A 26,787-nucleotide genomic window follows, 5' to 3' on the forward strand; every position below is an offset into this window, starting at 1 on the left:
GTTATTGTCTGGATATATATCTCAAGGACTCCATAACACCCAACCAAAAAGATATGTGTACACCTATGTTCATAGCAGCACAATTCGTAATAGCTAAAACCTGGAAGCAAACCAGGTGCCCAACAACAGATGAATGGCTGAGAAAGCTGTATATATATATATATATATATATATATATATATATACACACACAATGGCATACTACTCAGCTACTAAGAACAATGAACCCACCTTATCTGACCCATCTTGCATGGAGCTAAAAGGAATTATGTTAAGTAAGATAAGTCAGAAAGACAAAGACGAGAGATATTAATTTTATAGAATGATCTTATATTCTGTTACTTACTGATTTCACTCACTAGTGCTTACATTGTTTGGTAGCTTCTTGTGGTTTTCTACAAAAACAACATTGGTCTGTTGTTATAGATAATTTGACTTCTTCCTTTTTAGTCTTTACACCATTTGGTGGTTTCTCATGGCATCTTGTCATGTTGTATAGCAGTGGTGACAGTGATTTTTTTTGCTCTGTTTCCATTTTATTAGGAAAGTATTCAATATTTCACTTATATGTGGCATTAATTGTATGCACTTTCATGGTTATCCCCATTGTTCTAGAAACAAGTATTGTCATTAGGATTATTTTTTTGTTGTTCCTGATTTTTAATCATAGAGAATTCTATTGTATAAATGAAGTGTTTTGACTTCTTTTTCTATTGTCTATGAATAGCATGTTTCTTCACATGTCCAACATTTTTGTTGTATTTTAAAACATGTAAACACTGCATGATAGAGATTCTGCATGATGTTTTTATCTTCTGAATCATGTCCATTTTTGGGAAAGTAGTTAAGTTATTGGCTGGCCATCTTGGATTTGTACTTAACAAAAAAAAGAACTTCTTAACTTCTTAAAAAAACCATGATGGGGGGGAGTGGGCAGTAGCACAGAAGTTTAAGCACACATGGCGCTAAACTCAAGGGCCAGTATAAGGATCCCTGGTCGAACCCTGCCTGCAGGGGGGTTGCCTCACAAGCAGTGAAGCAGATCTGCAGGTTCCTATCTTTCTCTCCCCCTCTCTGTCTTTTCTTCCTCTCTAAATTTCACTCTGTCTTATTCAACAAAACAGTAGTGGCAAAAAGAACAATAACAAGGGCAACAAAGTGGGAAAAATGGCCACCAGGTTTTCACTATCATCTTTATTCTAAAGCCATAGGGCTTTGGAGTTCTGGGGCTTCACCTGGATGCCATAGGTTTTTTTTTTTTTTCAACTGCTATGCTTTTTACAATTAAAATTTCAAATTCTTTCTCTACTGTAGTAGGCAGAAGCTGAACTATCTGCTTAGTTCAATTAACTTCTTTTTTTTAACCAGTTGCTTCCCAGTAAGATCTTTGGCATCTTCTCTCATTTGTACAAACTTTATGGGTTAGATAAAGAGAATGGAGATATACTCATGCTGGCCCCTGTTTGGGTGCCAAATGTCAGGCTAGATCACAGGTGGGAGATAGACAACTAGGGACTCATGGCTGAGCTGGAAATGCAGTTCAATCTTTATTGATGAGCAGGGATGCAGTGCAATCAGTCTAATCTCTCTTCATTAGAAAATCCTGTCCTTTATATCTCCTGAGGCAGAAGTGTCAGATCCGAAGAGAAAATACGTAGGATAGGGGGTAGGGAGAAGTAAAAAGTGAGTTTATCAAGCTTGCATCTAACAGTGGGATTAAATCAATACCCTGCAGGCAGGGCGGGTCTCAGGCAAAACAGTGATTATGTAAATAGACCACAACATCAAGCAAAGCAGCAGACCTGGTGTAATGAACAACATAGTCATATATAGATTATTGGGTCACCCTTCCCCAGTTGCCCAATCGAGTCTCTCATTCCTTTCCAGGATTTCCTCTCTTGACTTTATGCGGCTTAGAGAAGTTCAAACTCTCATGAGATATACAAACAAACACAATTGCAAATTATGATAAAAACCTTTCTTCCTTGTACTGAGAAAATATTTATACAAAGAACCAATTCAAACCAAAACAAAACCTATACAAATGCAAATCCTAAGCAATTATTTTTTAAAAATAAAATAGTTTGAAGCATGTACTTAATTTTTTTTTCTGCAACTAAGTCTTCAATTTTAACTTTCAATAATTCTGTTTACGTCAGAAAGAAAAACGATAGTCGACTTCTATGAATATCATGTGATGCCATATGTTATAAACATTAACCAAGATCTACATAATGTTCATTGATATTTTTGCTTATTTATGCAGAACTGAATGCCAAAGGAGCCATTCTCTATGCTTTTGAAATGTTCCGCCTTAGGTCCTGTGTGGATTTCAAGCCCTATGAAGGAGAGAGCTCATATATCATCTTTCAGAAATTTGATGGGTTAGTATAAGTTTTTTTAGAGTATAAAAATCATGTGTGTTCTGGTTTACATAAAATGATACCTCTTTCAAAGAGGAAATCAGAGAGAAGCTAACATTTTTCTCTAAATTCTTGAGTTACATAACATTCTTAAACCACTATATAGAGACTTGAGTCGTTTGGGTACCACTGGGTCCTGAGATTTACCTCAATTCTTTTCCTAGGTTTTGATGTTTTATATTACAACATCTTTTTTTTAAAGCTTGAGTTTAACAAGCTTTAAATTACACCCCTTTGCTAGTACTGCTTTAAGGTTCACTACCTTACTAGCTGGACCGCCTCAAAAGTTCTAGGGAGAATTTGCTCTTTATACTTATTTCTAAGAAGAATAAATGACATACCAATAAAGTAGTCCTTTTATTCAGTGGTGCTATAGCAAAAGCCAATCCGTGCTATAGCATATTGCAGAGTGAAGCTACCTTCTGCCTGGACTATATGTTTGTACCTTTAATTCTGTTGTATCTTCAGTTATGGTGTGAAGGCATTTCTGCATGCTGCCTCTTACTTGAGTTTGGTTATCAAGTTCTGACAATGGAGCTTTTGTTAACTGTGCATGGGTAGATAGGATTTAACTTTTTTGTTTGTTTGTTTATTTTACCAGTGCACTGATTAGCTCTGGCTTATGGTGGTATGGAGGATTGAACCTGAGACTTTGGGGCTTCAGGCATGAGAGTCTTTTTGCATAACTATTATTCTATCTACCCCCTGCCCTTATTCTCCTTAAGTATAAATATAATCCATTAATATTTGAAGGTATATGATATTTCAGAAAAACAATGAGAGATAAGACAGTGTGGCTGTCACAAAGGAATTTTCAATCTGTTGGAACATTAATTTGTTATTAAAGACAGAAAATTGGATTTATGAGGAAATTAAAAAATAATTGAAACTATAAAAATTAAAAAAACACTGATGAAATTAGGGATTCTACTAGTGGTGTCTGTACCTACTGGTTGCTTTCTTTTTTTCTTCTTTTTTCTTCTTTCTTCTTTTTTATATTTTTATAATACAGAATTACATGTTGACAGTGGTTTGAATTCACACCATTCCCACCACCAGAGTTCTGAATCTTCACTCTCCCCACTGCAATCCACCACAGTTCCCCCTAAAGTTTTAGACGTAGGCCAACCATCTTCTCCACAACTATCTGTCCATATTTATACAAAGTTGCCCCTCTTTTCTTGATTCATTCTTTTCTTTCCCTCTAAACCACTCATGACATCATAACTACCTCCATGTGTCCCTCTCCTTTTACTTCTCTCTCTCTCTGGGTGCTGATAGAGCTGGAGTGCAGAGCCCTTTTATCTTCATCCTATCACTTTTCCCTGCTGGGAATATGGATCAAGGTTGTTTGTAGGGAGCAGAAGGTAGGAGTTATGGCTTCTGTAGCTGCTTCTCTGCTGAGCATGGGTATTGACAGGTCAATCCATACCCCCAACCTGTTTCTGTCTTTCCCTAGTGGACCAGAGCACTGGAGATGCCAGGGTCCAGGACACATTGGTGAGGTCACCTGTCCAGAAAAGTCGGGGTAGAGTCATGGTAGCAACTGCAGCTTGGTGTCTGGAAGGTGGCATGACCTAAGTTGAGACAAGATGGTTAATGAACAGGAACCAGAAAGTAGGATCAGAGCAGATGAGATTGGGGATTTTAGGGCAGAAGAAAGCTAGGGAAATCATTTTAGGCATGTTCCTAAGGGCATACAACTATAGTAGTTTTGCTTGAGTTTGGTAGCTAGCCTGGGGTTGGATGAGAAAATTGTCTGAGAGAATGGTGTTAGAATGGAGAAAAGGGCTAGAAAGTTGGATTAGGGAAGGGATTAACTCCAATTCTTTAAAAAAAAAAAACTGTAGCTAAAATGAACTATTTCTCTCCATCCACCTGCTCCATCCATATGTAAATGCATATTTATATTTAGTACCAGAGCCTGTGTAACCTCTAAGTCCCTATTGGTCTGAGCTTATAGCTCAGGGTCACATCTGAGGAATACTGCAGGCTTCACTCATTTCAGGACCAGTATTTTCAAGTGGCAGGGCAGGATACCCCCAGCCTTCCTTCCAGAAACTGGGGTTATCCCTATCGTCACTGCTTTATGGTAGAGCCAAGGTCCTGAGAGGACCAGTGGTAGTGGAGAGAGGGACCCTTTAGAGGTCAGGGCATATCATATGTGTATGGGAATCCAAGGATTCCCTAACCAGGACCCCAGATGATCAGATGTTGTGATGCTGACCAAACAGGCCATTATTAAGTGGGCCAGTCTCTTGCCCTTATCCAAATCTTATAGTTCTTTCTTTATCTGATAATCTTGGATTTTTCTCTCAGTTGTTTAGTCATTGAGCATCGTTTGTTGAGCCCACCCAGAGTTAGGTTTTGGGGATCTGTCTTCTTTGGGCCTTTATGCTAGGCTGTCCTGATAATTTAGTGTGAATCCAATCAATTACAGAATTTATGATGCCTTCTTAAGGCACTTCAATCATTATTAAGCACTCTGAGTTAAATAATTGCCCCTTGTTTATGGATACATGTACACTTGTATCCAGTACCCTAAACCCTAGCCTAATATGGAATCTGTTACTTAGTTAAATGAAATGCCATCTAACTTGGATGTAGGTGGTCCCATGTGTTAGGAAAGGTGTCACCAGATTTGAAGAGTTGTGAGGTTGACTTCTCAGGCTGGTATCTCAGGTTACAGTCCACAGTAGGATTTCAATAGCAGCATAATGCGGGGTGGCAGCACTAGTAGCAATTTGGTTGAAGTTGACAGAGTTGGTATGGCAGTAAGGAATCATAGAAAAAGGAATTTCCAGAAGTATGGGCATATCCTAGAGGTACTAGGACTAGGAGAAATGTGGGTCTTAAAGAGGATGCAAAGGGTTCTTATAGTCTTAGAGAGAGTTAAAATATCAATAATTATTATAGTCAGGTTAGTTTGAGGGTTTAGTATCTGTGTTAGTATACTTGACTTCACTATGATTTGAACCCTTTTAGTGGTATCTGAACCTCTTTATATTTTAAATACTTACAAGGTCAAAAGGTCTTGACCTATCTGGCTTAAAGCTATAATTGATTTAGATGTTTGCAGAGCTTTGTTTTCAGATACATTTTTAGAGATCCATAAACAATCCCTTTATCAGAGTTTGATCCTTTTGTAAATCTAAGATAAATATTAGCAAGAGTTAGTATTTGTGCTTAAGGCTATGGTCTGGGCAGTTGGGGAACTGGAGATATTAAATCTATTCACTCCTCCCTCATATCATATTGCTATTGATAGGACTAAATAGTGATAAGACTAGAGTTTCATATCTTTCCTACTACCAAAAGTCTGTGCCCTTAACCCTCTCCCTTAGGTAACTACTATAGTTTTCCCATTTTAAATATGGGTTGTGTTGTGTCTGGTTGTTTATTTTATGTATGTGTGTTCAGTTCTCTAAATTCCACATATGAATGAGACCATCCTATAGTTTTCCTTTACCTTGTTGCTTATTTCACTAAGCATAATGCTCTCAAGTTGCATCCATTTTATCGCAAAGGATGTAAAATTATCTTTTTTTTATTGATAAGTACTATTCCATTGAGTATATGTCCCATAACTTGTTTAACCAGTCATCTGTGAAGGGACATTTTGGTTGCTTCCAAATTTTTTGCTATTGTAGATAATGCGGCTATGAACATGGGGGTGCATGTATCCCTGTGAATTAGTGATATTATCTCTTTTGGATAGATGCCTAGGAGCAGGATTGCTGGGTTGTAAGGTATTTCCATCAGTATTTGCTTAAGGGTTCTCCATTCTGTTCTCCATAATGGTTGTACCATTTTGCATTCCCACCAGCAGTGCATTAGAGTTCCTTTATCTCCACATCCTTTCCAACATTTATCTTCTCCTGTTCTGTTGATGAAGGCCATTCTTATAGGTGTGAGGTGGTATCTCAATGTGGTTTTAATTTGCATTTCTCTGATGATGACTGAGTTAGAGCATTTCTGCATATGTCTGTGGGCCATGCGTATTTCTTCTTTGTAGGACTGTCTATGCATGTTCTCTGCCCACTTTTTTATTGGGTTGTTCTTTTTTGTTGTTGAGCTGAATGAGTTCTTTATAGATGTTTGACATCAAGTGCTTGTCTGAAGTATGATATGCTAATATGTTCTCCCATTTGCTGGGTTTCCTGTTTATCTTTATGGAATTTTCTTTTGATGTATGGAAGCTTTTTAATTTGATATAGTCCCACTTGTTCAATCTTGCTTTTGTTTCCCTTGCCCATGGGGTGAAGTCTCCAGATATGTCTTGACTGTTTATGTCATGAGATGCTTCACAGATATGTTCCTCTATGTATTTTATACTTTCAGGTCTGATATCCAGATCTTTGATCCATTTTGAGTTAATTTTGGTGTATGGTGTTAATTGGTGGTTTAGTTTCATTTTTCTACATGTGGCTGTCCAGTTCTGCCAACACCTTTTGTTAAAGAGACTTTCTTTTCCTCAGTGGGCAGATTTGGCCCCTTTGGCACATATGAGGTGTCTGTACATATATGGTTTGAGTTCTGGGCTCTCTATCCTATCTCATTGGTCTATATGACCATTTTTGTTCCGGTACCACACTGTTTTGATTACTACTGCTTTGTAGTAGTAGCCTCCAGGGTTATCAGTAGTAGTAGCCTCCAGGGTTATCACTGAGGCTTAGTATATGCACTATGAATCCAGTGCTCCTGGTGGCCTTTTTTTTTTTTTTTTCTCCTCCAGGGTTATTGCTGGGCTCAGTGCCTGCACCATGAATCCACCGCTCCTGGAGGCCATTTTCCCCCCTTTTTGTTGCCCTACTTGTTGCAGCCTCGTTACGGTTATTATTGCCATTGTTGACGTTGCTTTGTTGTTGGATAGGACAGAGATCACCGCCCGTGAAGCGACTCCCCTGCAGGTGGGGAGCCGGGGGCTCGAACCGGGATCCTTACGCCGGTCCCTGCGCTTTGCCCTACGTGCGCTTAACCCACTGCGCCACGTGCGCTTAACCCACTGCGCCACCGGCCGACCCCCCTGGTGGCCTTTTTTATTTTCATTTTATTAGATAGGACAGAGAGAAATTGAGAGAGGAAGAGGACGACAGAGAAGGAGAAAGAAGGACACCTGCAGACCTGCTTCATCGCTTGTGAAGGTGGGGAGCCAGGGGCTTGAACCAAGATCCTTGTGCTTTGTACTATGTGCCCTTATGCTGGTGCATGTGCCTACTGTTTTCTGAGGAGAGTTATGGGTTTTTCTTGCCTGAAACCTTTCAAAAATATGTTATATAGCCTGTTCTGCATTGCCATAGTGCTACAGATGGGCATGTAGCAAACCTATTTCTCTCCCTCTCTTCTTTTTTCCCCCTTTGCTACTGAAATTATTTCTGAGGCCAGGGACCTGCACTGTTCCACTGTTTCCAGTCAATATTTTGTTATTTTTCTTTCCTTTTTGATAGAGGATGAAAAAGAAACATAGAGGGGAGGAGCAAAGAGAGTTAAAGAGAAAGAGAGACACTTGTAACACTGCTTTAACAGTCCTGAAACTTTCCTCCAGTTGGTGGGGACCAGGGACTTGAACCTGTATTCTTGCTTATAGTAATCTGTGCATTCTACTGTGTCAGCCACCATATGACCCCTAAAACTTTCTTCTTAATAAGATCCTTTCTTATGAATGTAAAATGTATGCCTGTTCATTATAGGAGGTTTGGAAATCCATTAGAGTATAAAGAAGAAAAGCAAACCAAGCACTACCAGAATACATAATATTATCCCATTAATACAATAGTGTTACTTTTTGGAATACCCCATGGGTTTGTGAAGGTGAGAAAGAACATCTTATTTAACTTCTTTCTACCTGGTAGATGAATAGAAACAATTGATGTCTGTATGTATGCTTTTTATAGTGGACTATCATCACTAAAGATTACATAACACTCCTTGAAGAGAAAGTCCTTCCTGGAGGCTGGGTGGTGGCACACCCAGTTAAGTGCACATAGTAGTAAGCAAAAGAACCTGCACAAGGATTCAGGCTGGAACCCCCAGCTCCCCACATGTAACCAGAATGCTTCACAAGTGGTGAAGCAGGTCTATAGGTGTTTATCTTTCTCTCTCTCCCTGGATATCTCCCTCTCCTCTCTCAGTTTCTCTCTGTCCTATTGGAAAAAAATGGCTACCAATAGCAGTGAATATGTAATGTCAGCACTGAGCCCCAGCAATATCCCTGGAAATAAAATGACAACATAAAAAGGAAGTGCTTATTGAACCAGTCCCTTATTATTGAACCATCAGCATATGAAAATACTATGCATGATTTCTTTCTGAGAGCAAACCTACCTTCCAACTTGTGTTTTAAGATCTTTTTAATTTCAATTTTTTAATTTTCTAGGAGAAAATTTTCTTTTTTCTTTAAAGGTGCTGGTCTGAGGTTGGTGACCAACATGTGGGACAGAACCTTTCCATAGGCTCTAGGTGTGACTACAAGGCCATCATCCAACATGAGATTCTACATGCTTTGGGATTTTATCATGAGCAGTCAAGAACTGACCGGGATGATTATGTGGACATCTGGTGGGATGAAATTCTTTCAGGTGTGTATGAACTCAAGGTAGCTGGGTGTAATTTATTATTGTCTCTTTCATTTGTTGAAATGAATCTTCAAATGATGTGAATAGTAGTTCAGTTTCTCTATTCATAATTCAGAAAATTAGAGCATAGTGGTAGCTGCAGTTATCAACAAAAGACTCTGTTGGTCTCATTATAACAATTTCAAGGTAAGAAATGATATATGTTGGGTAACTAAACATGTGTATTAACTAACATTCATCTTAAGCTTTTGCCTTGTTTCAGTATCTTCACTGAAAATATATCTAAAATGCTATCTACTTCTTGTTTTATTGAATCAAGTAAATCTTGATTCAATCTGATGATTTAAGGGTCATTTCTCTGGATTCAAAATATTAGCCAAGGAGACTAAATGAAGTTTAATTGGCTATATGATGATCCTAAGTCCAACTTAAATATTTCTTTATGTTTTATCAAATCAATAATGTTTAAAAATAAAACAATAAACATAAAATGACTAATAAGAACTTTGATTTTTAGATAAAACTAACACAATTTGAGCTAAATCAAAGTTATTGTTTGGTATTTTCTAAGACTACTAAAATCTTATTAATATCAGAAGAATGTTGACTATAATAAATTGCACTTACTAATATTTTTAATTTTTATTAGTGATTTAAATTTTATTTTCAAAATTATGAGATAATGGGTATAATTCCACACCAGTCCTACAGGGTTTAGTAGTCCCATTCCCTCCACTGGAAACTGCAGTGATTTTCCCAAGGTCACAGAGAGTGGTTGACTATTATTTCTGTATCTCTATATATTTGCCCATTTTTTCTATGGTCCTGCCTCCTTCTCTTCCTTTCTAAGTTACGCCTATACCTATTACTACTTTCAGATGTCCTTCCTTTACTTCTCTTCTTTCTCAGGGTCCTGATGGAGTGGGAATTCAGAGCCCTCTGGTCATCTTTTAATATTTCTCCCCTGTGGGAGTTGGGGGTGCAGAAGGTGGGCGTTGTGGCTTCTGTAATTGCATCTCCACTGGACATGAGCATTGGCAGGTTGATCCATACCCCCAGCCTATTTCTATCTTTCCCTTCTTCTTCTAGTGTTTGCCCTTCTTCCGTAGCCAGTCAACAGCATCAGGTTGAGCCTGATGTAAAGTTTCGAGACCTCCTTTGAATCTGGAGAGGTGGAAGTCCTTGACTATGTGGGTCATAGTCTGTCTGTAGCCGCAGGGGCAGTTTGGGTCGTCTCTGGCTCCCCAGCGATGGAACATAGCGGCGCACCGGCCATGGCCTGTTCGATAGCGATTGAGGAGGGCCCAATCATAACGTGCTAGGTCAAAGCCGGGTTGACGCTTGCAGGGGTCTGTGATGAGGTGTTTGTTCTTTACCTCAGCTGACTGCCAACTCTGTTTCCAAGAGACTGGAACAGAGAAGTTCACTGTAGGCGTAGGGGACCAGATTGGGTGACGAGACGTCAAGCGTTGGACAGGGTGGGCGAAGATATCCACGTATACACGTATATTGGCAGATCCGGTCGAGCGTAGACGTGGGAAATGAACTTAGATGACGCCGCATCCCGACGAATATCTGGCGGGGCGATGTTGCTAAGAACTGGCAGCCATGGAACCGGGGTGGAACGGATGGTTCCAGAAATTATCCTCATGGAGGAATATAATTTGGAATCGACCAAGTGGACATGGGGGCTACAGAACCATATTGGGGCACAGTATTCTGCAGTGGAATAGCATAATGCCAGAGATGATGATTGTAGTGTGGAAGCACTCACGCCCCATGAGGAGCTGGCCAGTCTTGCAATGATGTTATTCCTCGCGCCCACCTTTGCTGCAGTTTTTATGAGATGTTTGTGAAATGACAGAGTGCGATCGAGAGTAATGCCAAGATAGACTGGCTGGGCTTCATGCTGGATTCTCGTATCACCAAGCTGCACATTAAGCTCAAGCGAGGCCGAGGCATGGTGTAGATGGAAAACAGATGATATCTTTCCCTAGTAGGGTAGAACTCTGGAGAGGTGAGGTCCCATGGTACATCAGTGAGGTCTTCTGTCCAGAAAGTTCAGGATGGAATCATAGTAGCATCTGCAACTTGGTGACTGAAAGGTGATAAAATATAAAGCAGAAAAAAAAAGTTTAATAATTGGGAACCAAAAAAGTAGCAATTGAACAGATGAAAATAGGGATCTTAGGGTAGAGAGAAGCTGGGAAGTTTATTTTAGGTAAGTTCCTGAGGGGCCTATGGAACTTAGTAATTTTAGTGAGTTAGTAATTTTTGCTTAAGCATGATCGCTAACATGGAGGTGTGCTAAAAATGTTGTCTGAGAAAATGATGTCAGAGCTGAGAATAGGACTCGAAAGCTAGATTAAGGCAGACCAAACTTGAAGAAAATATATAAATACAAGTAATGTTTTATGCCATCTATCTGATCAAGGGCCCATATATATCAATATTTAGCTTAAGAGTCTGTGTCCCTGTTAGCCTGAGCCCACAGTTCATGGTCACGGCTGGGAACATTCTAGGCTGTGCTCATTTCAGGATCAGTATTCCTTCAGTGTCAGGGTAGGATGACCCAGCGTTCCTTTGGAGAGTGAGGCAATCCCTAATACTACTACTTTACAATGAGGGCAAGGTCCTGGCGAGGTCTACAAGAGAATTTATTATTATATGTTCCTGATGGAAATGACCAGTGATGCTAGAGAGAGGGATCTATTAGTGGCTTAGGTCCATCAAATCTATGTGGGAGTCCAAGGATTTCCTGACTACAGCCCCAGATGATGGCATGGCCTGATATTCACCAAAGAGGCCATCATTAAGTGAGCCAGTCTTTTCCACTTACCCAGATTTTGTAGTCCTTTCTTTATCTGATGAGTTTAGACTTTCTCCTAGTTGTTACAGTTTTGAGTGTCATTTATCGTATCCAAACCTGTTAAGTTTTATGGAGTTTGGTCTCAAGTAAGGAAGGAAATTGACCTAGGATTTTATGGGGTCCAAGTTAACCTTAAGTTTTACTGCATTTACTTGTTTGATGATTCAAGTAAAGGTTGTCATAGGACACAAGTTACTCAGCCACTCACCTGTTGTTGGACACCTGGGTTGCCTCCGGGTCTTGGCTAACACAAATTTTGTTGCTATGAAAATAGGTAAACATATATCTCTTTGGATGGACATATTTGATTCCATAGGATATATCCCCAAGAAAGGAATTGCAGGGCCATAGGGTACATCTATTTGTAGACTTCTGAGAGTTCTCCAGACTGCTCTCCACAGAGGTGGGACCAATTTACATTCCAACCAGCAGTGAAGGAAGGTTGTCTCCACAAACTCTCTAGCATTTGTTGCTGCTACCTTTTCTGATGTATGACATTTTCACAGTAGTGAAGTGGTCTCTCACTGATGTCTTTATTTACATTTCTTTGACAATCAATGACTTGGAGCATTTTTTCTTATGCCTGTTGGCCTTTTGGATCTCTTCTGTGGTGAATATTCTGTTCATATCCTCACCCCATTTTTGGATGGGATCATTTGTTTATTTGTTGCTGATTTTGGTGAGCTCTTTATATATTTTGGTTATAAGTCTTTTGTCTGATATTTGGTATGTAAAGATCTTCTCTGGGCAGACAGCCTCTAGTAGGGTGGGATGGAACTAACTCTGGTGGCAGGAATTGTATTGTATGGAATTGTACCCCTCTTATCCCACAATCTTGTCAATCATTATTATATCACTAATAAAAAATAAAACAAAACAAACAAAATAATCTTCTCCCATTCTATGGGAGTTTATTTGTGTGGTGGTTTCTTTTTCTGTGTAGGAACCTTTCAGTTTGTATAGTCCCATGGGTTTATTTTTATTTTGTCTTCCTTGCAATTGGACTTGTATTCTTGCAGATACCTATACAATGTAGGTGGAACAGAGTGCTGCCAATATTTTCCTCTAAGTATCTTATGCTTTCTGGGCTAACATCCAAGTCCTTGATCCATTTAGAATTCACTTTTGTGTCTGCTAAAATGTAGTGGTTCAGTTTCATTGTTCTGTATTTTTCAACCCAATTTTCCCAACCATTTGTTGAAGAGACTCTACTTTCTCAATTTAATAGTCTGAGCCCCCTTGTCAAAAATTAAATGATCATAAGTGTGGGAGCTTATTTTCTAGACTTTCAATTCTGTTCCATTGTCAGTGTGTCTATTTTCATTCCACTAGCAGGCAGTTTTGATAACAATGACCCTATAATATAATTTGAGATCTGGGAGTGTGATGCCTCCAGTTCTGTTCTTTTTTCTCAACATTGCTTTGACAGTTCCAGGTATTTATTACTGTAGTGAATGGGACTGATTCATGGATTTTCTTTCTTTTTCTGATTTAGTCTTTGCATAGAGAAACACCACTGGATTTTGTATGTAATGCTAGCATGTATGCAGAAAATCAAACCCAGGGTCTCACACATGGTAAGACATGTGCTATATATGCTGAGTCATCTCCTGGGCTTCATTGTTACTGCTACATTTTTCTTTTTTAGATAGTCCAAACTTACAGTTTGACCTGAGCATCACTGGAGTTTAATGATGCTACTATATTCATCTAATCAGTATTTATCCACTGAGAACTAATATTTTCACCTAAAAGGTTGAAAACAATTGAGACTTGGTCCTTACCTGGAGATTATATATTGAGGTAGAATAAAAATCATAAAAGGACAATTGAAAAAAAAAAAGAGGAGGAGGATCTTTCTTCCTTCTCATATTAGGGTGCAGTTATGCTGTCCTGACAAATATATTTTTTAGTTAATAGACTTCCTTAGGTATTCCTGTTCTTAGTTATTTCATATAACTTAGTATATTGCTTTTTGAGTATACTGAAGTATTATTTATCAGTTTCCAGTGTGCAGGGAACAAGTCCAAATGCTGTGTATTTGGAGCCCGTTAGTATTCTTTTTTTAAAGTAGTAAGTGTTCAAGGAATAGAAAAGCATTAGTTTGGGAGAGAAACTTCAATGTATTAGAAATTCATTAACATGTATAATACTGTGATCCAAGATATAGAGCTTACTACGTGGTTTATATGCCTTGTTCTGAATATGACTTGGGTTTTAGTCCTTTACTAAGTTAAGAGTACCAGTACTATTGTATTCTCTCTCTCTCTCTCTCCTCTCTCTAAATAAAAAAGTGGCCTGGGAACAGTGAATAGTGCATGTGTGAGCCCTCTGCCCCCCCAAATCAATCATGATACATGGTTTTCACAAAGCAAACAATTACCTCATAAATATTTGTTGTATTTTGATCTTACTTTCACATATAGGTTTATATAGTACAGTATATCTCTAATAATTTTACTTTTATGTAATTGGAAGAACTGATTATAGTTTAAAGTTAGACATAAATTAAAAGAAAAGCTTCTGGCAGAGTTTAGGTACTATGTAGTTAGGCAGATCTAAGTTTCTCATACAAGACAGAGATAGGCTTGGCTAGTCATATCGAAATCACCTCTCTCTCGAATCGAATGCAATTTTTTTCCCTCCAGGATTATTTCTGGGGTCTCGGTGCCTGCACTACAAATCCACTGCTCCTGGAAGCCATTTTCCCCCATTTGTGTTGCCCTTGTTGCTGTTATTAGTGTATTGCTGCTGTTGTTGTTGGACAGGGCAGAGAGAAATCAAGAGAGGAGGGAAAGACAGAGAGGAAGAGAAAGATATACACCTGCAGGCCTGCTTCATCACTTGTGAGGTGACTCTCCTGCAGGTAGGGAGCCAGGGGCTCCAACAGGAATCATTACACAGATCTTTGCCCTTTGTGCCATGTGTGCTTAACCCACTGCACTACCACCTGCCTCCCCCCTTTTTTAAAATTTCCTTTTTTAATTTAATTTTTTATTTTATTTTATTTTATTTTTAAATTTTTTATTTAAGAAAGGATTAGTGAACAAAACCATAAGGTAGGAGGGGTACAACTCCACACAGTTCCCACCAGCCAATCCCCATAACCCACCCCCTCCCATGGTAGCTTTCCCATTCTCTATCCCTCTGGGAGCATGGACCCAGGGTCATTGAGGGTTGCAGAAGGTAGAAGGTCTGGCTTCTGTAATTGCTTCCCCGCTGAACATGGGCGTTGACTGGTCGGTCCATACCCCCAGTCTGCCTCTCTCTTTCCCTTGTAGGGTGTGTCTCTGGGGAAGCTGAGCTCCAGGACAAATTGGTGGGGTCTTCAATCCAGGGAAGCCTAGCCAGCATCCTGGTGGCATCTGGAACCTGGTGATTGAAAAGAGAGTTAACATATGAAGCCAAACAATTTGTTGAGCAATCATGGATCCCAAGCTTGGAATAGTGGAGAGAAAGTGTTAGGGAGGTACTCACTGCAAACTCTAGTGTACATCTGCTTTCAGGTATATATTTTGCAGTAGTTTATGGATACGTGTGCACATAAGCTCTCTCTCACAGAAACTGGTGTATATCTAGGTTATGGGACTTTGTTAGAAAGTGAACTACCTAAGATGAAATTAGAGTGTACTATTAAAGGAAAGGTCTCACCCGAGTAATGAAGCTGAAGGGTTGTCATTCCACACGTGAAGTCTCTGGATACAGTCTGAGGTGAAGCATGTTGAGATGGCAATCGTTGCTTTGGTTAGGTTGTGATCGGCGGATGCAATATTATTTGGTTTGGATTGGGAGATGCATACGGGAAAGTGGGTCCTATCCAAGGGTGCCAGGACTGGGGGGAGTAGGGGCTCTATAGTGAAGATGTGAGGTTCCTGCTGTCTTAGGGTTCAAAAAGACAATCAATAGTTAATATTATCATCACATTATTTGTTAATTGGGTTAACTTTGAAAAGTCCCTTTGTTATGGTTTGCTGTACAGTACCCAGTATCTTGTATATAGCTGTGCTATTGGAAGCTTCTAATCTACTTGGTCTAGGCTTTTGAGAGAGTCCGCATATCAAATACATAGCCTATATATTAAAAAGATTCAGTTTGTCTTTTGAGAAACTTTGAGACATACAATTGATTTCCCCCTCTCATATTAATTAACTACTGATTTATATGTCTACATTTTGCTAGGAGTGTACATAAACACCATTCCCACCACCAAAGGACTGTGACCCATCCCTCCCGCCCACTCCCACCCCCCACTGGCCCAGGAAGCTACATGTCTACCCCTCACCACTGGGTTTTTACTTTGGTGCCCTACTTACAATTTGATCAGGTCCTGCTTTTAGTTTCCTTTCAGATCTTCTAAGTCAGCTTCTGTTGATGAGTGGGATCATCCCATACTCATCTTTATCTTTCTGACTTAGTTCACTTAATATAATTCCTTCTAGCTCTGTCCAAGATGGGTCAGAGAAGGTGGGTTCATTGTTCTCGATAGCTGCATAGTATTCCATTGTGTATATATACCACAGCTTTCTCAGCCACTCATCTGGTGTTGGGCACCTGGGTTGCTTCCAGGTTTTAGCTATTATGAATTGTGCTGCTATGAACATAGGAGTACACACCTCTTTTTGGTTGGGTGTTATGGAGTCCTTGGGGTATAACCCCAGGAGAGGAATTATTGGGTCATATGGAAGGTCCATGTCTAGCCTTCTGAGAGTTTTCCAGACTGCTCTCCACAGAGGCTGTACCAATTTACATTCCCACCAGCAATGTAAAAGGGTTCCTCTGTCCCCACATCCTCTCCAGCATTTGTTGCTGCTGTCCTTTTTGATGTATGCCATTCTTACAGGAGTGAGGTGGTATCTTAGTGTTGTCTTAATTTGCATTTCTCTGACAATCAGTGACCTAGAGCAGTTTTTCATATGTTTGTTAGCCTTTTGGATCTCCTCTGTGGTGAATGTTTTGTTCATTTCCTCTGCCCATTTTTGGATGGGGTCATTTGCTTTTTTGCGGCTAAGTTTGCTGAGCTCTTTATATATTTTGGTGATTAGTTTCTTGTCTGATGTCTGGCATGTGAAGATCTTCTCCCATTCTGTGAGGGGTCTCTCTGTTTGTTTAATAGTTTCTTTGGATGTGCAGAAGCTTTTCAATTTGATGTAGTCTCATTGGTTTGTTTCTGCTTTGGTCTTCCTTGCAATTGGGTTTGATTCATCAAAGATGTCCTTGAGTTGTATGTGGGAAAGTGTTTTACCAATGTTTTCCTCTAAGTATTTGATTGTTTCTGGTCTGACATCTAGGTCTTTGATCCATTTGGAGATTTTTGTTTCTGGTGAGATAAAGTGGCTCAATTTCATTCTTCTGCATGTTTCAACCCAGTTTTCCCAGCACCATTTATTGAAGAGAGCCCCCTTTTTCCATTTAATACTTTGGGCCCCCTTATCAAAGATTAGATGCCCATAGGTGTTGGGATTTACTTCTGGGCTTTCAATTCTGTTCCACTGGTCTGTGTGCCTATTTTTGTTCCAGTACCATGCTGTTTTGATGATGATGGCTTTATAATATAGTTTAAGGTCTGGGAGTGTGATGCCTCCATTTCTGTTTCTTTTCCTCAAGAGGGTTTTGGCAATTCTAGGTGTTTTAATGTTCCAGATAAATGATTGTAGTGTTTGTTCTATTCTCTTAAAGAAGCCTGGTGGAACTTTGATGGGTATTGCATTAAATTTGTATATGGCTCTGGGGAGAATATTCATTTTGATGATATTTATTCTTCCAATCCATGAGCATGGGATATCTTTCCATTACTTGGTATCAGTTTCTATCTCCTTGAGTAGCGACTCATAGTTTTCAGCATACAAGTCTTTCACTTCTTTGGTCAACTTTATTCCTAGGTATTTGATTGATTTTGCTGAAACAGTAAATGGGAGTGATTTCTGGATGTCTTCTTCTTCAGATTTAGTGTTTGCATAAAGAAATGCCACTGATTTTTGTACATTGATTTTGTAGCCTGATACCTTGCTATATTGCCTAACAACTTCCAGTAATTTTCTACTGGATTCCTTAGGTCTCTCTATGCATACTATCATATCATCTGCAAATAGTGAGAGCTTGACTTCTTCCCTTCCAATCTGTATCCCTTTTATTTCTTTCTCTTGCCTGATTGCTATGGCAAGAACTTCCAATACTATGTTGAAGAGTAACGGTGACAGTGGACAGCCCTGTCTAGTCCCCGATCTGAGGGGGAATGCTTTCAGCTTCTGTCCATTGAGTATGATGTTGGCTGTAGGTTTGCTATATATAGACTCCATTATCTTGAGGAATTTAGCATCTATTCCCATTTTTTGTAGAGTTTTGAGCATGAATGGGTGTTGGATTTTGTCAAAGGCTTTCTCTGCATCTATTGAGATAATCATGTGGTTTTTGGCTTTGCTTTTATTGATGTGATGAATGACATTGATTGATTTACGGATGTTGAACCAGCCTTGCATTCCTGGGATGAATCCCACTTGGTCATGATGAACAATCTTTTTGATGTGTTGCTGTATCTGGTTGGCCAAGATCTTGTTTAATATTTTGGCATCTATGTTCATCAGAGATATTGGTCTGTAGTTTTCCTTTTTTGTTCTGTCCCTATCAGCTTTTGGTATCAGGGTGATGTTGGCTTCATAAAAGGTGGAAGGGAGTATTCCTGTTTCTTCAATCTTATGGAATAGCTTAAGAAGTATGGGTATTAACTGTTTCCTGAAAGTTTTGTAGAATTTGTTTGTGAAGCCATCTGGTCCAGGACTTTTGTTGTTGGGGAGATTCTTAATAACGGTTTCAATTTTTTTGTCTGTGATTGGTGCATTTAGATTTTGTAGTTCTTCTTGGTTCAGTTTTGGAAGTGCATAGGTTTCTAGGAATTGTTCCATTTCTTCCAGATTCTCTAGCTTGGTGGCATGTAGTTCTTTATAGAAGTTTCGCAGAATTCTCTGGATTTCTGTGGTGTCAGTTGTGATATCTCCTGTATCGTTTACAATTCTATTAATTTGAGTCTTCTCTCTTTTTTGTTTGGTGAGTCTGGCTAGGGGTTTGTCAATTTTGTTTAATCTTTCAAAGAACCAACATTTGGCTTCATTGATCTTTTGTATGGTTCTTTTATTTTCGATGTTGTTTATTTCTGCTCTAACTTTAGTGATTTCTGTCCTTCTGGTTGCTTTAGGGTTCCTTTGTTCCTCTTCCTCTAAGTCCTTGAGGTGTGTAGTAAGGTCGTTCATTTGGGCTTCTTCTTGGTGTTTAATATGTGATTGTATGGCTATAAGTTTCCCTCTCAGTACTGCTTTCGCTGTGTCCCAAATATTTTGATAGGTTGTGTCTTCATTTTCATTAGTTTCCAGGAACATTTGAATTTCCTGTTTGAGTGAGTCTCTGACCCAGTGGTTCTTAAGGAGCATGTTGTTTAGTTTCCAAATTCTATGTCTTTTAATAATTTTCCGTTTGTTGTTAAAAGTTAGTTTTACTCCACTGTGGTCAGAGAAGATACTTGGGATGATTTCAATGCTCTTGAATTTATTGATGCTGTCTTTGTGGCCTAACATGTGGTCTATCCTTGAGTATTTGTTATGTGGATTTGAAAAGATGGTGTATTCCAGTTTTTTGAGTTGGAGGAGTCTGAAAATGTCCAAGAGGTCTAGTCTGTCAATCTCTTCATTCAATTCTCTTGTATCTTTATTGGTTCTCTGCTTTGTTGATCTGTCTAAGTGTGAGAGTGGGGTATTGAAGTCTCCCACTATTATTGTATTACTATTGATGTATTTTTGAAATTCTTTCAGTAGATGCTTAATATATTTAGATGGTCCCTCGTTGGGTGCATAGATGTTAATAATTGTTAAGTCTTCTTGGCTGATTGATCCTCTAATCATTATGTCCTTGCCTATCTTTTATTACTTTATTTAATTTAAAATCTATCGTGTCTGAGATGAGAATGTCTGTTCCTGCCCTTTTTTGTGGACTGTTAGCCTGTATGATAGTTTTCCATCCTTTCACTTTAAGTCTGTGTTTATCTTGTTGTGACAGATGGGATTCTTGCAAGCAGCATATGGTTGGGTTATGTTTTCTGATCCATCCCCCCACCCTGTACCCTTTGATGGGTGAGTTTAAGCCATTGACATTTGTTGATATTATGGATTTAATGTATTGTAGTGCCATTGTTCTAAAAAACAATTTGTTTACTCTGATATATTGCAAGTATTATAGTGATGTTCTTGTTTATAAGAGGTCTTTTAGTACCTCTTTCAGGGCCGGCTTGGTGATAGTTGCCTCCTTTAACTGTTGTTTGTCTAAGAAGGTTTTGATACCTCCATCTAGCTTGAATGAAAGTCTAGCAGGATATATTATCCTTGGTTGAAACCCTTTTTCATTCAGGGCTCGATAGATATCTTGCCACTCCCTTCTGGCTTTTAGAGTTTGAGTTGAGAAATCTGCAGATAGTCTTATGAGTTTTCCCCTGTATGTGACTTTTTGTTTCTCTCTTGCAACCTTTAGGATCCTTTCTTTATCCTTACTTCTCATTGTGACTATGATGTGTCTTGGTGTCTTCAGGTCTGGGTTGATTCTGTTTGGTACTCTCTGGGCCTCTTGAACCTTGATATCCTTTCTGTTATTCAGGTCTGAGAAGTTTTCTTGTATTATTTCCTCTAGAATGTTTTCTTCCCCTTCCTCTCTTTCTTCCTCTGGCAGGCCAATTATACGAATTTTACTTCTTTTGAGCTCATCCCATATGTCTCTGTTGTTGTTTTCAGTGTCTCTCAATCTCTTTTTAAGCTCTTTAACCTCTTTCTTAGTTTTCTCTAACTCATCCTCTGTCTGACTAATTCTGTTTTCTGCTTCTGTTAGTCTGCTTTCCCTTGCCTCAGCTTCTTTCTTCATTACAGCTATTTCAGCTTTCAGTTCTCTAATTGTCTCAAGATAATCAGTATTTTCCTTGGGGGTCTCAACTGTTGTTTCCCTAATACTGCCATTCCTTTCCTCCAATGTTGTTTTCATTTCTGTGATTAATAAGTTTATTATTGCTTGCATACTTTTCTTATCTATGGTTACTTCTGACTGATTTGTGGTTTCTTCTGGGCTCTTGTCTTCATTCATTGGGGTAGCAGTTTTATTTGTTTTTAATCTACCCATTTTTTTTATGTGCTTCTCTCTCTTTTTTTTTTATACTCTGCTGTTCCTCAGTTGTTGTGTTTTGAGCACAAGTAACACTGTACTAAATACCTTTATGACAATTGCACTCACCAACCTCCGGAATAACAGTAGCAACTGAAGTAAGTACTGAAGGAGTTTAATCGTTACCAGTTAGCCAAACAATTTCTCCAGTAACCAAATCCCAGTGAAGAAAGAGAAAAGAAAGAGAGGATAGCAAGAATAGACAGTTATGCAAATCTACTATCCAGTGTATATTCTAGGGGTAACAAGAGTGTAAAGGGAACTAAAGCAGAGATACACACATAGAGAGTCCACTCTGGGTCAGATTTCTTCCCCAAAGTAATTCACAAATTCAGAAAGGCAAAGAAGAAAGAAGTGTATGACAAGATTAAAAAAAAAAAGAGATAGAGAGAGATAAGAGAGAGAAAAGGAAGAAGATAAGAAGAAGAGTTGTAATTAAAGAGCAGTGCGAGGAACTTCCCAAATGTGTATCAGTGAATTTAAAAAAAAAAAAAAAAACACCCTGTTTGGTGGTATGGGGTATCCTGCTAGTAGCTGGTCCCAGGCACTGCTTATGGGGGGGGGGGGCGGCGGGAAGGATGTATGCTTGAAAATTAAAAGGAAGAAAAAAGAATTTTTTTCCCCTACTCTAATTCTTAACCCAAATTAAGTTATAGACACCTCCTTGTTGTCACCGCTATGGCCCCTTATTGGCTGGCCTGCTAAAGGCAGAAAATCCTATTGTTTACAAGAGATGTGTCCGGAGCTCCAAGGCTAGCTGCTTCTCAGTCCGCCATCTTCCGGGAAACCCCCCCCTCCAGACTTTTTTAAAGGATTTCTCAAAAATGAAAACTAGCTCCAAGTCCTTTGATCCAATGAGAGCTATACTCAAGAAGTCTTTGGATCCGCCCTCAGGGTCTTGGTGGACCCTGGAGACTCCCAAGAGGAAGCCCCCGAGCTAAAGTGCTCTCTCCAGGTCCTCTGCCCGCGGAGGAGCCGCCTTCCTGGGCTGGCGGAGGACAATGCCCGGCGCACTCGCCTTGCCCGGCGCACTCGCCTTGCCCGGCGCACTCGCCTTGCCTGGCGCCGCCTGGGAATTCTGGCGCCCCGCTAGTCCGTGTCACCTTTACTCTAATTCTTAACCCAAATTAAATTGTAATCACTTCTTTGGTGTCCCCCCTTATTGACTGGCCTGCTAAAGGCAGAAAATCCTACCGTTGCCGACGATGCGATCAGAGCACTCGCTGTTAGTGACTTCTCAGGCCGCCATCTTCCTCTCCTCCTTCAATTTAATTTTTTATTTATAAAAAGGAAACATTGACTAAACCATAGGATAAGAGGGGTACAACTTCACACAGTTCCCACAACCAGAACTCTGTATCCCATCCCCTCCCCTGATAGCTTTCCTATTCTTTAACCTTCTGGGAGTATGTACCCATGGTCATTGTGGGATATAGAAGGTGGAAGGTCTGGCTTCTGTAATTGCTTCCCCACTGAACTTTGGTGTTGACAGGTCGATCCATACTCCCAGCTTGTCTTTCTCTTTCCCTAGTCGGGAAGGGCTCTGGGGAAGCGGAGCTCCAGGACACATTGGTGGGTTTATCTGTCCAGGGAAGTCTGGTCGGCATCATGCTAGCATCTGGAACCTGGTGGCTGAAAAGAGAGTTAACATACGAAGCCAAACAAATTGTTGACCAATCATGGACCAAAAAGTTGGAAGAGTGCAGATGAAGAATTGGGGGGCCCCTCCATTTTGTAGATAGCTAATAGGTATATTTTAGTTATATTCCAAAGGGCCTGTGGCTATACTAGTGTTTTTGTTTTTGTTTTGTTTTGTTTTTGCCTGAGCCTGAAATCTGATATGCAGGTGGATCCTAATTATTATCTGATTAGGTGGTGTCATGGCTGGCAGAAGGTCCAGAAAGCTGGGTCAGGGAAGATAGTAGCTCCCAAATATGGGGAAGGGGTATAAATATTGTTGATTGTAAACCCCATTAATTTAATGTGATCTGGGGCCCATATTCAGCTTAGGAGCCTATGTGACCTCTTCATCCCTGTAGATCTAAGCTCACTTTCTGTGGTCTTAAGTAGGAACATTCCAAGCTGCCCCAATATCAGGACCCATCTTCCTCAGGTGTAGCACAGAGTATATTGACCAACCTCCCTTTGGAGGATGGAACATTCTCTACCACTGTTGATCCAAGTTGAGGGCCAGGTCTTATGGGGGCCCACAAAGGGGTCTATTGTGTTGTTCCTGATAGAGATGACCAGTAACAATGGAGAGAGGGATTTATTTGAGGTCTAGGCCCATCATGTCTGTTTGGGAATCTCAGGACTCCCCAAATAGGGCCCTAGCTGATCTTTGCCCTTCAGGCCCACTGCGGTAGTGCCTGCCTCCCCCTCCCTTTATTTTTAGTAGGGGTCTGCTCAGCTTCTCGTGGTGTGGGTGATTGAATGTGGGACTTTGGAGCCTCAGGCATTAGAATCTCTTACATAACCATTATGCTACTTATTCCTGTCCCACCTGTGAGACTGCTCAATCATTCTGCCTTCCAGTACCTCTTATGATAATTCTATGAATGTGGAGTTCTGGAGAAGAGAGATACATATGTGATTTATAAAAGCCATATATATTACCAGGACTGGAACCACCCATAGACTTCCTTTCCTCCTACCACCAACCACTGAACTAGAGGCCAGATAATACTTTTCTTTACTCCAAGTCCAATCTAGAAAAATTAGAGTACTCACTCTGCAATGAAATATCTGTTCAAACGTAATGTATCTGCCTCCTAGGGATAGTTGCACTATAACTGGATCTGTATAGAGAGTAGGATGGTGCCATAAATCAAGTGGCTGCATCTCCACTTGTGAAACTCAGGATATTTTTATTTTTTTTTCTGTATATGTCTAGTGTCCTTAATTTCCTACCCTCATGGACATGATCCTGCTGAAAATTATATGAAGAAGCAGAAAACATAATGTCTAGTGGTCTTAAGTCAGACAAGATCCCCTCTATTAGAGGACACAGCAAGTTTTCAAAGTTCATTTGCAGACTTGCTTATACTCAGCATGTCTGTTCATATCCTACCTGTATTTTCATCTGATACGATTCAGTTTACATAAGTTGCTTATTATAACTAGAAAACTGTCACTGGATAAAGCTTTGAATCTAGTGAAATCGTAAACAGAGCCATGTACTATTGAGTTGATAAAAAATTTACTATATAACTTAAGAAAGTCCTGCATTTTTAATGTAGTTGTCTCTCCAAATGCCTCTCCATTTCTTAAGTCGTAATTGTGATTTTTGTCTTTGTATTTTTTCACTAAGAGGAAAACTCAACCTCTGAAATACAGCAGATATTTGCAAATGTACTATTAATCAGCATACTAATATAATTATAGTATTAATTAGTTAATATGCTTAATTTTATGTATATTTTATATGATATAGTTGCTACACCATTGCACAAAATATTGTAGTGCAGTATAATATTAAAATATTAACATAGTTAAGGACTTATACTAATATACTGTTTTTGGTCTTTACTCTTGATATCTTAATCATAGAGGGAGAAGGGGAAAATGACATTACTGAACAGGAGTTGTGTATTCTTTACCTGACAGGTCACCAGCACAACTTCAACACCTACGATGACAATTTCATCACAGACCTCAACACACCCTATGATTATGAGTCTCTGATGCATTATGCTCCTTTCTCATTTAATAAGAATGAAAGTGTTCCTACTATCACAACTAAAATCCCTGAGTTTAATTCCATCATTGGCCAACGCCTGGACTTCAGTGCTGTTGATTTGGAAAGGCTGAACCGAATGTACAATTGCAGTGAGTACCACTGGGTCTGAAGACTAAGGAAAGCAGTCGCAACAGAAATTCTCCAGTTGCACATGTTTCCCATATGTTTTCCTTTACTTCAGTTAAGGGAAATGGTCAAACTACATAACCTTAGCTTCTCAGTTTTAGAAAAAAAAAAGTAACACACTTACATCACAGAATGATTATGAAAGCCAGTGATGTGAGTGTGCTATGTAAAGTCAAATTGTTGGACCAATGTAGGAAGCTGTTCTTGTCTAATTTCCTTAGTTTTCTAATTTTTATAATGATATATATTATTTATTTATTGGATAGAGACAAAGAAATCAAGATGGGGGTGAGGGAGATAGAGCAGGAGAAAGACACCTGCAGCCCTGCTCCACCATTTGTGAAGTTTTTCCTTGCCAGAGGGGATTGGAGGCTTGAACCTGGATCCTTGTAGATGATAGTGTGCACGATCAACCAGGTGTGCCATCACCTGGTCCCCTTAGTTTCTTTTTGAAGGGTGCTTAATGATGTAAAGTTGAAGGTGAACGACAGAATTGAAATAATTTTGTGCCCCCAATCAAAGTTCAGGGAGGTAGCACAATGGTAATCCACAGGACTTAGAAGCATGCAGCCTCAGGTTATTCACATGAGTGTTACTGACCCCTTGTTGAAATGTTAGTATTTTGGACATATTGGGTTAAATACAATATTTTATCAAAGCTTCTTTATGTGGCTATTTAGAAGTTAATATTACTTTTGATATTACTGGCACTACCAATAGTCAGAGTTGAGCTCTGCTTTTGTCCAAATAACCTTTAAGGTTTGTTGCTCCAGGACTAGACTCTGGGACTGGGTGTTTTTTTTTTTTAAGATGACCTCACTACACATATTCTTTGATTATGTTCAGTACTTATCTACTAAGTATAAAACCCAGTAAGTAGTTACCCTGTTTACTGTAAAAAAGGAATTTGTGAATGACATATACATAGCAAAGAATGATAATTGGCTTCTTATTTTTATCAGCTGTCTTTATAAGGTGGGCAGGACTCCATTTATGTTGGAAAATACTAAGATCTAGTAAATAACAGAAGGATTTTCACTAGAGAAAAAGTTAAGAAAATGAAAGCCTTACAATCCTGCAATATCTGGATAATCAAGTCTTGACAGGCTAAGTCATTAAGTATTTGAAATGAAATGCCTTGAATTTTTAACTGGGTGGCAAACATATTCTTTGCAGCTGCCACTCACACTCTGTTGGACCATTGTGCTTTTGAGAAGACAAACATTTGTGGTATGATTCAAGGTACCAGAGATGATGCCGACTGGGTTCATGAGGACAGTACTAAGCCAGGACAAACGGATCACACCTTGACAGGAAAATGCACAGGTCAGTAAAATTGGAAAGTGAATACATTAAAGTAGTGCAATTTTTAATGATAGTCAACATGCTTTATTGCAGTTGCAATGTTAGCAAACCTGAGAACCTGAACAGGGACAAAGAGCATTTCTCATATCTTGTTTATTAACTTGGTAAAAGTCATCCAGGTACTGTGAACACAAAGATTTGTTTCAGTGATAACAAAGTTGAAATGGACATAGGGTTATTATGACAGGACTTTACAGATAAAAGTGATATCTCTAGAGCAATGTCCTTCAATAGAATTATAATGTGAATGATATATGTAATATCAACTTTAAGTAACATCATAAAAAGGCTTTTGACAAAATATGTAACTGAATATAACCAAAATAACTAGCATTTTAACAGGTGATCAGTATGACACATGTGCATAATAATCACTTATGTTTGGTTGTTATTATATTGGATAACACTTCTTTAAATAAATCCTATGTATGATTTATGCAATAAAAAGTCATGAAGTAAGACAGCCTTGGGCTTGAAATCTGATTTTACCATTTGCTACCA

General features: G+C 39.2%; 1 protein-coding gene across 1 annotated transcript in view; it reads left to right on the forward strand.

Annotated features, from left to right (window-relative positions):
* Positions 1 to 26,787, forward strand: part of MEP1A (meprin A subunit alpha) — a 46,211-nt gene that overhangs the window by 6,618 nt on the left and 12,806 nt on the right. Inside the window, exons 5-8 of the mRNA XM_060190820.1 lie at positions 2,267 to 2,384; positions 8,826 to 9,001; positions 24,663 to 24,884; positions 26,098 to 26,247. Coding sequence (XP_060046803.1) covers positions 2,267 to 2,384; positions 8,826 to 9,001; positions 24,663 to 24,884; positions 26,098 to 26,247 — 666 coding nt within the window. The remainder of the gene's footprint in view (positions 1 to 2,266; positions 2,385 to 8,825; positions 9,002 to 24,662; positions 24,885 to 26,097; positions 26,248 to 26,787) is intronic.

This window comes from Erinaceus europaeus, chromosome 4 (genome assembly GCF_950295315.1).
Source record: "Erinaceus europaeus chromosome 4, mEriEur2.1, whole genome shotgun sequence".
NCBI lineage: Eukaryota > Metazoa > Chordata > Mammalia > Eulipotyphla > Erinaceidae > Erinaceus > Erinaceus europaeus.